Source organism: Symphalangus syndactylus, chromosome 14 (genome assembly GCF_028878055.3).
Source record: "Symphalangus syndactylus isolate Jambi chromosome 14, NHGRI_mSymSyn1-v2.1_pri, whole genome shotgun sequence".
Taxonomy (NCBI): domain Eukaryota; kingdom Metazoa; phylum Chordata; class Mammalia; order Primates; family Hylobatidae; genus Symphalangus; species Symphalangus syndactylus.
This window is the reverse complement of record NC_072436.2, coordinates 94,759,833-94,773,570: the sequence shown is the minus strand read 5'-3', so window position 1 is coordinate 94,773,570 and position 13,738 is coordinate 94,759,833. Positions and strand designations below refer to the sequence as shown.

The 13,738-nt window shown below is 45.1% G+C and overlaps 1 protein-coding gene across 1 annotated transcript in view; it reads left to right on the top strand.

Annotated features, from left to right (window-relative positions):
- Window positions 1-13,192, top strand: part of PRKCE (protein kinase C epsilon) — a 533,266-nt gene extending 520,074 nt beyond the window's left edge. Inside the window, exon 15 of the mRNA XM_055241505.2 lies at window positions 9,935-13,192. Within this exon, the coding sequence (XP_055097480.1) occupies window positions 9,935-10,081 (147 nt within the window). The 3' untranslated portion in view covers window positions 10,082-13,192. The remainder of the gene's footprint in view (window positions 1-9,934) is intronic.
- The last annotated feature ends 546 nt before the right edge of the window (window positions 13,193-13,738 follow it).

Genomic DNA, 13,738 nt, shown 5'->3' with positions numbered 1-13,738 from the left:
GCCAACCTCACACCTCCTCCTCCTGAGTAGCTGGGACTACAGGCACATGCCACCGTGTCTGGCTAATTTTTGTATTTTTTTGTAAAGACAGGGTCTCACTATGTGGCCCAGGCTGGTCTCAAACTCCTGGGCTCGAGCTATCCACCTACCTTCTCCACCAGAAGTGCTGGGATTACAGGCATGAACCACTACACCCAACCGAGATATGGTGTTACAGCCTGCAATTTTAGCCAGCAGAACTAAAATTGCTTCCTTCCTTCCTTGTTTTTCTAAAATCCTTCCTTGTTTTTCCTTTCTTATTCCAGAAAGTTTAAAGATGGCCCACCAGTATATATAAAGTTTACTATGAATGTAATGTCAGTGAAAAGAAAGAAAGAGAAAACAGCACAGGAAGGCAAAAAAGAATCAGAAATGTTCTTTTGGGTGGATCACATATTTGGCTATTTGCCTCCAGTGAAAACTAATTGGTTCTAGATTTCATGTGCGTGGGAGCTAAATGCACACAGGTGGCCTAGGTGAAACAATGATTATTCCGTGAACTGAGACCACATAGAAAGTTCTCTCCTGGATCATCCCAAAGACAATTCTGTTTGTTCTAACCATACAGTTGTGATCTTAGATATATTGAGGAAGGAACAATGCCAATAATTTACTCGATGTCACCTACTGTTCTCGCCACTTGATTGTATTCTTTCATTTAATCCTTATAACAAATATATGGGGAAGACTACTAATGGCCCCATTTTATGGATGAGAAAATGGCGGCACAGAGATTACATAATTGGCCCAAGGCCACAAAGTTAGTAACTGGAGAAGCAGGCATGGAATTCAGGCAGTCCGGCTGCAGAGCATGAAGGCTAAGCCACTAAGCTACCTCTCACAGATCGGCATTTAAAGAAACCAGTCTGATTCCATGAGAGTTCTCAGATGTCCCGATTTCATAAATACCAATATAAAATAGACCAAGAAGTCATGAAGCTGAGAAGGAATGCCAGTATATAGCATGAATTTGCTATGTGTTGGAGGAGGCCAAATCTAGAATGGTCTTAGGCTTCTAAACAGCCCTTTGGACAACAACGAAAACAGGCCTTTTGAAATTGTTAAAAGAAGAAAGAAAGAGACCCACGGCATTTATATGGAGCGACTCCACCAGGCTGCCCACCAGAATCACTTATGGAGCTTTAAAAACTCAACGTCTGGAGATTCCAATTCGTCAGGTCTAGGATGATGCTCAGGTGTCTAAATAGCTGTGTTTGGTTTTTATGCACAGCCAGGATTGAGAACCACTGTGTTAAAAAATGTCAAAAAGCAGACCTGTTATTTTGCCTCCAACTTTTCCCCAAAGAGAAATAGCTCCAAAGTACAAAGGGTGAAAACCACTAAGAGGAAATTGAAACCCAAGAGAGGCAAATTACATTTAATACAGCTCACCTGGGGAGCCCTAGTATTCCATGCCCAGACAGATCCCAAAGCAATTCAACAGAATCCCTAGAGTGGGACGAGCAGCTCAGCGGGTTGAAGCTCCCCCAGGTGACTCCAGTGTAGGCCCAGGTGAATTACATTCCAGGTTACGGAATAATCTGCTCTGCCTACTGTTTGGTAAATTGGAAATGATGGGATAGAGTAATGATACCAAGTGATAGGAGAAAAGCAAACCGTCTCCCAGTATTCAGAAACTGGGAAAATGTGGACTTAGGACACTTTGAAATTGATATTATTAAAGCAAGTTTCTAGAAATTCTTAATGAGAAGATAGTTTGTGGACATTTAGGGGGCAGTAGTAATCACTTGAAGCAATTAACTTCATTTCCAGCAGAGAAATGCTCATCCATTTGTATCTTTATTCCAGAAAAGCAACTGAGCAAAATGAAAACAGTGACCATGGCTGGTTGCTTCTCAATGAATTTCACAACCACACCCCAAAGAGTGCTGGTGGGACTTGATGTCACCTTTGTGAGAGGGCTGTTTCAGGGGTCAGGTCAAAGGGCTCTGGTCCTGATCCTGTGCTAAACAATATTTGCATTTAGTGTCCCAATAGATTGGAGGCATGCCAATCAAATTTTAGGATGACATAAAGCTGGAGGATATAGCAGATAAGATGGATGATAGAATTAAAATGGCATTTGCATTGTATTTTAGGGTTTATCTGAGCTTTACTTATAACCCTCAGAAAGCTAGGTATGTCTGTTTTCTCTACTTTCTAGGTAAATACACTGAGATTCAGAGAGGTAAGTTGCAGAATCATGGTGATCTTGACAGGCTAGAAATATGTCCCAAAATAAGAAGAAATCAAGTGTAAAGGATTACGTTTGGATTTTAAAAACCAATTTCAGGCCAAGTATGGTGGCTCACACCTGTAATCCCAGCAGTTTGGAAGGCTGAGGTGGGAGGATCACTTGAGCCCAGGAATTCAAGACCAGCCAGGGCAACATAGCGAGATTTCATCTCTCTACTTTATATACTTAAAAAAATTTTTTTAAATCAATTTCAGAAAAATAAGGTTGGAGTTTGTATTAGTTGCCCAGGGCTACCATAACAAAGTACCAAAACCTGGGTGGCTTAGAACAACAGAAATTTATGATCTCATGGTTTGAGGCTAGAAGTCTGAAATCAAGGTGTTGGCAGGGTCTTTCTCCCTTTCAAACCTACAGAAGAATCTTTCCTTGCCTCTTTCAGCTTCTGGTAGCCACAGACGTTCATTGGCTCGTGCGGCACAGCTTCAGTCTTCACACATGTGTCCCTGTGTCTCTTCCCTCTGTGCATGTCTGTCTCTGTGTCCAATTTCCCCTCTTATAAGGACACCAGTCATATTGGATCAGGGCCCACTCTAATGACCTCATCTTCGTTTGATTGCGTCTGCAAAGAACTTATTTCCAAATAAGACCATATTCTGTGGTGCTGGGGGTTAAAACTTCACATATCTTTTTGGGGAGACACAATTCAACTCATAACAGGGTAAAATTGGATTGATACAACTAAGATAGTATCAATGTTTTCTCATAGCTACTTAAGAAATGATAAAACATCGATACTATCTTAGACAATGTTAATGTAATTTAAGGGTTCACGCCAAGTAGAAAGTAACACCGCTGCACTTGGCACTGTTCAGACCGCAGAGGCAGGAACCAGGAACCGAGCAGTCACTTCTGGCCACCACCAAGGATATGGATTTAAAAAAAAAAAAATGGCTGGGCACAGTGGCTCATGCCTGTAATCCCAGCACTTTGGGGGGCCGAGGCAGGCGGGTCACTGGAGGTCAGGAGTTCGAGACCAGCCTGACCAACAGTGAGAAACCCCATCTCTACTAAAAATGCAAAAGTTAGCCGGGCATGGTGGCGCATGCCTATAATCCCAGCTACTCAGGAGGCTGAGGCAGAAGAATTGCTTGAACCCAGGAGGCGGAGGTTGCAGTGAGCCAAGACTGTGCTATTGCGGTCCAGCCTGGGCAACAAGAGCGAAACTCCGTCTCAAAAAAAATAGAGCACTGCCATGGACTCCCAGTAGAAAGTTCCATGGGCAGTCCAGTGCCAGGTGACCCCTCTATATGTTTTGACCTGTTTACAGTAAAGAAAATCCAAAAGTATGAACATTTCTTGGCTAACAAAATTATAAAGAGGAAGAAGGGATGACAGATGATTATGTTTAGAGAAATTTTTAACTTGAGAGTTAGATTCTCATTTTTGCCAGGCAGGCCACTATGCAGTGATACCTTCCGTATTTCATTTAACTTCACACATCAGTATGTGTGTATAAACCTATACACATATATTCTTTGAATTCGAATGTATGGCTATAAAGAATATATGCATCTATGTGAGGATCTAGTTAATGTTGAGAAAGTGTTCTAATTGTTTAAATTCTTTTTCTTTTAGAATATTTAAAAGAGAAAAGTGAAGCATAGATAAGAATATGGACATTTCAAAGCTAGGACGGACTTGGGATTTGGCTGTTATAGTGACTAAAATTATTTCCAGCCAATGAACATTAAGTGTCTGCTGCGTGCCTTGCCTTGCAGTAGGTACCTTGAGGGGTATGATGGGGAATATGATACATGTGAAATAGCAGAAGGGGCTAAATGTATGATCCAGACGCTGCCATAGGAGCTGGGAGGAGGGCAGGGTGGAATGAGACTGGAGTTACGGAAGTCATAAGAAGGAGCCTCACGTGGGACCTAGAAGGATGCTGGCATTTGGGAGACCATGTAGAGACAGCATGTCTCAGTTCACATCACACCCCATGAGGCAGAGGACCTCTAGCTTGGGGTCACTATGCTACTTGTGCTGTTGCTGTCACACCAAGCAGAGTTAAGGGGAAAGGCAGGGACCAACAAGGCAGCCACATGAAAGCCAGCCCTATACCCCATCCTGTAAGATCAGGGAGTTTTCTCAGTGATTTAAAACAAAGTCATCTGTTGATCTCCTGGGAATCAGATGAAGACAGAAGCAGACACTGCTGGCTCCTCCGAAAGCTCAAGTTTATGACGTCAGCACAGTGAGGGCTGCGAGAGATTGTGCTGGCCAGACAGGAAGTAAGCATTGATGCTGCCTGCCCACCTCTGTCCTGGGCTCCCAACACCACCACAGCCGCTGAGTCTCTAGGCCTCAGAGTTGCCTGAGCTCTGAGGCAGGCCCAGTCTCTGAGAGGGATCTGGAGTGACCTGAAACTCTTATTTCCTCCCTCCCTGACTACAGACACCAAAAATGTGCCCTTCCCCCAGTGTCAGTCCCAGATTTCTCAAATCTAAGACCTTATTTCTGAAACGATGCCAGAGGGAATCGGAATGTTGTTTTCCTCTAACATCAACCACAGGGGTCAGGGACATACCTACCAAGTCCCTAAACATATCTGTCTTGATGGAATTTTCCCAAACCCTGGTCGAACCTGTTTGTTTCTATCTTGTGTCAGCAATTAGAAAACTCTAGTGCCCTGAGTCCTGGGAGAAGAAATTTCATTAACTGGGCCTAAGCCTACCTGTTTTGCAGACCCCGTGGGCCTAGTGATGGTCTGGGATGCCTGGCTCCAGGCCCTTCATGAATCAGACTACAGCCATCCCCCCCAACTCCCTGCCTCCACTTCCCAAAATCAGAACACCCCCTGACAGGACAGCAGCCCCTGGCCCCAAACCCAGATCACATTACTGGCTCTAGATAAAATAGCAGCAGGAGAGGTGCATTTGTTAATTTTTTCTAGCAGATAGCTATTGAGTACACAGTATGTGCCAGGCATTGTGCTAGGCTGGGGATAGAATGGTGAGTTCAACCCAGTCTCTGCCTGCAAGGAGCTCATAGATTAGTTGAAAAGAAGAGGCCTCCTCAGTGTGGTGAGTGCTAAGTTAGGAGAGATGGTGAGGGCACCCACAAGAAGCTTTGCTCAAGCAGCCTTGGAGGGACAAGGAGGGTTCCTGAAGGAAGGGCATGTACATGGAGGTGGGGAAATTGCATGGATGTGGGGCAGAAGGCAGGGATAGGGGAGGGTATTCCAGGTAGAGGGCTAGCTGTGCAAGGCTGGAGGCAGGAGAAAGCAGGAGGAAGCCCCATGGTTGGGCAGTGCCAGGGAGATGAACCTGAGGGAGGAGGCAAGGACAAGCTCTTGAAGGGCCTCAGAAGCAGGTGAGTGAAAGAACTCAGGACTTTACCCCAAAAGCAGTGATGTGCAATGGAAGCATCTCAATTGCTGGAGGAAGCACTAGGATGTTCAGGCAGGCCCAGGCTCAGCCCTAGTTCAGGATTTGGAGGCACAGAAAGAAAGGTAAGACTCAGCCCCTACCTTCAGGAAACTCACTGAGGGACAGATACCATGCACTGTGTTGGGTAACAACCAAGCTGTGCATGATGTATGCCCATGGCACACGAATGCTAAGATTTGAAGGCATGATGGGAGCTATCATTTATTGAGTGCCCTCTGTATGCCAGGTTCTGCAGAAGGAACCTAATATCACATCTCGCTCAGTCCTCAAGGAAACCTATACTATGCCTGTTACCACCCCCGTGTGACAGATGAAAAGGCCACAGCTTAAAGAGGTTAACTTCACAGCGTCAATAACCAGGAAAGGATGGCACCAGAATGAGCTCAGCCAGTGATCTTCCTCCTACTCTATGCAACCTTCCCTAAATGTGGGCCAAAGGTTGTAGAAAAGGCTTCATAGATTAGGAAGTGACTGGAGAGTTAGAATGTTGTTCCCTGTGTCCCACTGTCATCTCTCAGGCTCTGTAATGGGGGCCAGGAGCCTGACATTTAGGCATTAGGGGAGGCAGGGATGACTGAGGATCAGGATAAACAAATGTCTCTGAGAGCCTGCCCCTCAGAACCTTTAAGTCGAGTCCTGTGCCTGCTCTGTGCGGGAGGTAGCAGCTTTTCAAAGAATAAAATCAGCGAGTAAAGAATATAATCTGCAGTTCTTTCCAAATTTGAGGATGCTGTGCTGCCTACGCACCATTAATAGGGGATGGGTTTTCCCAGAGATGTTTGTTTGGAAAACTCCCAGCCTCTATTGTTAACAGTTAGAGATTGCACATAGTGGGGATAGTTATTTGAATTAGAAATGGGTAACTCACATGCACCTAAAATGTCTCCAAGGAAAGTAGGGTAGGGGCCAAGTTGTGTAAGGAGGTGGGTGAGCCAGGTCTGTAACGATCATGAAGAATGGCATACTCTCTCAAATGCCACAGATGATTCTGGAACCTCAAGAATCTCAGAGCTGAGCTAAATGGCTCTCCAAGATAGCCCACCATGGAGCTAAGGTCCTCTGGGAATGACACCACTAGCAGTATTGACTGAACCCGGTTCCCTGGTTCACAACAGCAAGTTGTGAAATTCAGACATCCTGTAGAATCTAGCTTTACCACTATGCTCAGTTGACCTCAAGAAATGAAACCAGCTTCCGTGATTAACAGACACTAATGACCAACAAGTGAAACACAATCGGGTAAATAGGGAGAGCCAGTGCCAGACAGCTTACAGATTTCCTGAAGTTCTTCATACACAGGTTCCCCTCATTAGCAGCCATCTGGGAGGGAGCTGGGGATGATTCTGAAACCTGGAGAATCCCAGTCACTATTTCATACATTAGTTGAAAAGAGGGAGCCTCCTCAGTGTGGTGAGTGCCAAGTTAGGAGAGATGGTGAAGGCATCTCCTGCCTACACGTCTTGTACAGCCAGCCCTCTGCCTGGATGATACCGGTCTACCATAGACGTGGGCAAGGCCCATCCTTAGTGATGTTACAAATGGAATATTCTTCTTGCCCTATTCCTTGACTCTCTTTTTCTCCTTACTGCCACCCCTACTACTCCATTGTCCCCTTAGGCTCCAGCTCCCCAGGCGTGGATGCCCCTGGCTTGCCTTCTGGGATGATACCCAGGGCTTCCCCAGTTGTTGCCACAGCCTACCCAGCCCGCTCCTCCCTCTGGACTCACTTCACCAGGCACAGAGGGCCCATAGCCTGCAATCCTCCCCAGTCAGTGAATCCCTCCCCCTTCCATAGAGATCTTCAGAAGAGGTGTCGCCACACCCTTTGCCCAGGCGCCACCCTCCCGAGTCAATGTGCGTCACCGTGGGGATGGTCTTTGTTGTTTCCCTCTCAAGCAGGGCCCTCCTTTTCCTCTTGTTCTGTACACACTGGAGAGGGAGAACAGATGGTCCTCCTGCTGGGGGCCAGCCCTCCTGGCAGAGGTGACCAAACCACCCAGCTTTCCCATCTCAGGGGCATCATGGACACCCCTCAGCTGCAGGTTCTGTTTCTGGGGATCCCTTGGGTTTTCTGTGTGTCACCCCCTTCCCCCTTCCAAGGTCTCTGAGACCTGCTGACCTATGCAGCTCAAGCCCAGAGAGAAGACACCAGGCAGGATTGGTGGTGCTAAAAGATGGTAGAAATCAGTTTGTCCCTCCTCCGTGCTGTTTGTGATTCTGATTTCAACCTGGGGCCATTTGAAAACAGTCCCCTGCGCAGCTCACCCGGCCCACGTTACCCACTAGCTTCCCAGACTCACAGCTGTCTCCCATCATGCTTGCCTACTGGCAGGCCTTTCTGGCTTTATTTTGCCTAGTGGTATTACCTAAATGTCTCCTGATTGAACTTGACTCTTGTTATATCTTCCAATTTCTCCCGTGTCCAGATTTCCAGACCTTACCCACTGTGGCAGGCATCACACTGAAGCCCAGACATGAGTTCTGGCTCTGCTCTTACCCAGTCTGGTGACCCTGGGAAAGTCACCAAACCTCTCTGAGCCAGTTTCCTCATCTGTAGGATCAGGATGTTACCGGCCTGTTCTGAGGATCAAATGAGCGAATAAATGCAAAGATTCTTCGTAAACTGTAAACCAACATTCTCCAAACTGCATTCTGCAGACCCTGCTCTCAGGAGAGGTGTTCATAAACTAGGAAAAAAAAAAAAAGTTTTAGGTGAAGTTTGAGGAAGGCTAGCCTAAACAAAGCAAACCAGATTTCCTCACTCTAGAATTTCTCAGAGACTAACTTGCCAATGTGCATAGCAAATCTCCAAGAGCAGGGTAGAAAACATGGCTTTGTGTCAAAACCGCTTTTTTCATGGACTACTTATTAACTTCTTTAGGTTACTGGTTTCCACGGAGCATAGCGTATATTAATATTATTTCTCCTACAAATAATAATGTGAATCTTTCCACAAGATTTATTCCATCATCCAAGTCACTAATCCTGGGTAATACCAGTTAATCAGTGTCTGAAAAAAGTATTGCTGGAGTCCCTGCCTTTAATCTTCTGGGCATTGTGCTCTGTGCTGTGGGGGAGAGGGGACCTGCTATTGAAGGCCTCTGCCATTGGACTCCAGCCCTAACTCCCACCATCCGCACGCCGCACTCTGCCCCTGCAGCTTGGTGAACCCGCTGCCCTGTGTATGCATCTTTTGTCTTCCTGTTCCCTGCCTTTGTTCCATCCTTCTCCCTGACAAGGTGCCTCCCTCCCATTTCTACTAGTACAATTGTCGCCCATTCCTCAAGTCTTAGCCCAAACCCTGACTTCTCCGTGGAAATTTTTCTAACTAAAGCGATGTGTTCTAGACAGGACTACTGACCCTTTGAACTCGACTCTAAGCCCCTAAAGGCAGAGAGCATTATTTATACTTCCTGATTTTCTCCAAAAAACAGGATTCATTTGTGGGTTGATTGATTGCACCCTTCCACCGCACCCCCCAGAACCATAAGGCACACAGTTGTACTTTGGGAACTTGAACCCAGAGGTATGGCTCCTTCAGAGCTGGGGGGTCAGTGATGAGTTCACTTACTTCATTCAGTAGACACTTATTGCTGGGGAACTGCTGGGAATCCAAAGTCGAACAAGACAAGGTCTCTGCCTTTAAGAAGCTCTTGGTCTAGACAAAAGCATAAAAACGTCATGGCAAGTCAATGTGCTGAGTGTAATAATTGAAAAAACACTGGAACACAAAATTGGGTTCGTGGTGAGAGTAAGTGGAAATCGAGGCAGGCTTGTAGAGAGGATGTCACCTGGAGCACATGTGGCTGGGTTATGGGGAAGAAGGACCTCTGGGAGGGGATTCAGATCTGTTCCCTGGGTCACAGGGAGGGAGGTTGTAATGGAGCCAGTAGGTTACAGCAGTTGCTGAAAGAGGGTGTGAGATGGGACCTTTGCATCATACACACACAAACACACACACACACACACACACACATGTCTGTGGGAATCCCACTTCCCTGCTTTTCCATCATACCCTCTCACCCCTTCTTCCTTCTCACCTTGACTCATTCTTCCTCTCCTCGTCTCTCACCTCCGGGTCCTGGGGCCATCCATCGTTACCTCATCGGGACAGCCCTGTGTCTGCTGTCTGTTGGTAGCTAGAGGCCTGCTTTGGTGACAGGCTGGTCAGTGCGGTGCCCACTCCCCATGGGGGGCCCTCAGGAGGGAGAGCAGCCTCAACTCACCACTTTCTCTTTTCTTCCCACAGAAAACCAAAAGAGACGTCAATAATTTTGACCAAGACTTTACCCGGGAAGAGCCGGTACTCACCCTTGTGGACGAAGCAATTGTAAAGCAGATCAACCAGGAGGAATTCAAAGGTTTCTCCTACTTTGGTGAAGACCTGATGCCCTGAGAGCCCGCTGCAGTTGGACTTTGCCGATGCTGCAAGAAGGGGTGCAGAGAAGACTCCTGTGTTGGAGATGCTCAGCAGGTCTTGAACTACTTCTCCTCCTCAGAGCCCCAGTCCCATGTCCACTGTCTATTTATTGCATTCCCTTGCCCTAGGCCACCTCCTCCCCTTCCTACCTGGTGACCAGAAGGCACTCTCGGTTCTTGTCTCACCAGTAATGCAGACTCGTTGGGTCAGCAGTTAGCTGTATACACTGCCATGTTTGGACCGTTGGCAAGCCTGGTTCCACTCCTCAGGGGCTCCTGGCAGTGAAGCAACTTCAGTTCTTTTACTGCAAAGAAAAGAAAAAAGAAAGAAAGCAAACAAGAAGACTCTGGCTCTGCTATTGGACACAGATCCTGACCCCTCTTGCTTCTTTTCCCTCTTGCGCCCCAGCTTGCCATCCCTGCCCTTCTGTCCTGGAGAAGAGACTGGTGCTTCTCCACACACACGAGAGAGGGTGCCCTCGAGGCATGCCCTCTGAGGGAGGGAGACCAGAGATGCAGGGATTGGCCAGCTGGGTTGGTTTGCTCTGGAATGGCTAACTCTTGCCTGCTTTGGTTTTAGCTTTTCAGCATGCCAAAGTCATGTAAGTTTGTGTCTTGTGGAAGAAATCCTCTTTGTGGAAAAAGAAACGGAGTTTTGAACTCTATTAACATTTGAAAAATATATTTCCAAATTCACTTTCTAATTGGCCAAAAGATATAAGTTCCAGTCTGAATACAGGTAGATATTAAAGGGCTAATACAAAATGAGAAACCGATCGTCCCAGGTGGATGCTGTCAATGCCCGAGGGACACATGAGGGCTGTATGAATTGAGAGAAAAGGCAGCAAGTAGCATTCCTCATTATTCAAGTTCTACCTGGACACAAAGGCAAAGACCCTGGGGTTCCAACAAAGCTCAGCTCCCAGATCTCTTTCCAGTTTCATCCTAAGTTCCTAGCATAAACACTATTTATTTTCTGCAGCAGTGTGTTATTTTTGCGCACTTATACAAAATGGTAGTACTACTGTGTTGTGGTTTTTAAACATTAAACATGTAAAGTTATATACGAAATATCTGCTTTTGGAATAAGTAGAATGAGGCTAAACATGGGTTATACAAAGGGTATCTGGAGACTGAAGAGCAACTTGTTTGAAAACTGACAGTGTCACAAGATGTACTCAGTTTTGTTTCTGTGTGACATGCAATGGCAACTCATGTGGACACTATTGAAGGGATGTGACATTACCTCCTGTAGATATGCTAACAGTGTTATTCTTTCATTTCCAAGGGTTCTCTGTGGCTTTGTGTATATGTTTCCCGGAGGTCATTTGATTACCTAATTTACTGAACTGATTTAGCAGGGAATGGAATCCATTCCAACTATTGCACGTGGATTTCCCAGCTGCCCCTAAATATATATACTTGTGAGTGGCAAAGTGGCACTAATGAAGCTTTTGCCTTTTGTACATTTGAGATTTTTGTATATAGTGTTTGCTGCAAGGCCTGTGGAATTAATTCGTTGACTATAGAGGTATCAACTGCTGCATGTTCAGGCATATTATAAAACTTTAGTCTATGAAAGAATAATTATAATAATGTCCAGGTGCAATACTCTGTCAGCATATTGGTTCAAGTTACCGAGAGATAGGTGTGTTCCTTTATGGGGGATGGGGGAGTGTGTTGGGGATTCTTTGTATTGTTTATTTCATTTTGGTTTATTTTAAAAGATGTAAACATATATTAAGCTATCTTAAATCTCACATACAGTTCTCCCGTGCTCTATTATACCCTGATAGAGATGGGGGAGAGAAAGGAATGTTTTTGATGGTGATTTCAAAGCTCGGACAGTAACTGTCTTGAGCCCACAGAGAGTCTGTGTCCATATTTGCATCTGGCTGGTCATAGCCTTTGTTACTAATGATGACATTCAGTTCTTTTTTGTTTTTATTTTTTAAAAACTCAGGTGTAATTATTATCTGTTCTTACGATAATTGCAAATATTAAATATTATGATATATCAATTCATGTGTTTGGCATACCAGTGAATGATGAAGAACATTAGATTAATTTAATTTATCTTCGGTAACTTGACATTCTGGAGAGAGACTATCTTCTGGAGTTGAGTACAAGCACAGAAACATCTTTACGGTGGCATCATCTCATTTTTTAGGAAGACATGATAATACTGCCCATCATATTCATGTGTAACTACTGTTCTTTCTTCTGCTTTCTTCACCATTATAAACTTTGGACAACCAAGCAAGCTCTAACCGCAATGCCAGATGGCCTTCTCCAAGGGCCTGGTGTTTGCACGGCAGTGGGAACTGGGCCTTTCCTACAGGACAACTGGCAAGTTTGCTGGGAAGTCAAATAATACATTCCACCTGGCAGCTGAAGGCAGTCAGTCAGTCTGTCCCAGAAAGGGCCCTTTTCAGCACCCAAGGCTGGGCTGGCTGGGATGCCTCTGGCTGGTGAAGTTCTCACATAGGCTAATTTAAATCCAGCAAAGGTCTATAGAAAAAGGCTTGTGTGTTCCTTGAGTAATCGTTGTTTCATTTTCATTTTTACAAGAGTTTGAAAATAGACACACTGTTAATACTTCTGCCAGTTTTTTCTAATCTTTCCAGCCCCACCCCGTTTCTCTTTCTCTCTCTCTCTAAAAGAAAAAAAAAAATGGGAGTGCAAAAAAAAAGAAAAAAGCCAAAAAATATATGAAGGATAGCTGTTCTTCTGTGTTCTCTCATTATGGACTTTGTGAAGTAGAAACATAATTTTTTTTCCTCCAAAGGTGAAAAAACAACGCATTCTTGCTTTAAAAAAAAAAAAAAGAAGGCTAAAAAATTACCTCTTTTTAAATTATGTGCAAAATAATTCTGGCTAACTGTAAAATGTATTCAATTTTAGGATTTTTTTTTGTATTGTGATGCTTTATTTGTACATTTTTTTCCTTTCTGGATGTAATTTTAATCTCTTGCCATTCATTAGTGTTATTTCATTGTAAACATTATTGTGCCAAATGTACTGTATTCAAAAGGATGTGAATGTGTATTGTTTCAGAACCTAATAAATACAATGACGTTAAGTCTTATTTTCAGTGCCAATAAGAATTTTTCATCTCCGTTATGAGTGGCAAAGTGGCACTAATGAAGCTTTTTGCCATCTATATATTACAGATTTCAAAAATTCCTAAACCTAAACGTGGTTTCAGCTTTCCTTTCTCCTTGGAAGATGCACAAAAGCTGCAAATGACCATATTTGCACATTCCCCCTCCTCTGCTTCTGGGCTGTCAGAAGGAATAAGGGGGACCTGTGCCGACTGGACATGGCTCTCAGCTGCCTTGGCCTGTCTGTCTTGAAATGCTAGGTGATAGGAAAGAAAGCAGTTGGCATCAGCATTTTTGTCTTTCCAGAGAAGCAAATGCTGGACCACCTTGCAACCAATGCCCACTTGAGCCTCCTCATGACTCAGTTTTGAGCCTGATGCTTGGAACTATAGGCCTTTGGGGTCCAGGGACTCCTCCTAGGGTGAGAGTTCCTTGCAGGCTGGCCTGGAGCGCAGGCTGGCCTGGAGCACAGACTGGCCAGCGAAGCTCCATGCTTGGCTCTTGCCTGCCTCCCCCATGCAGCCCATGTC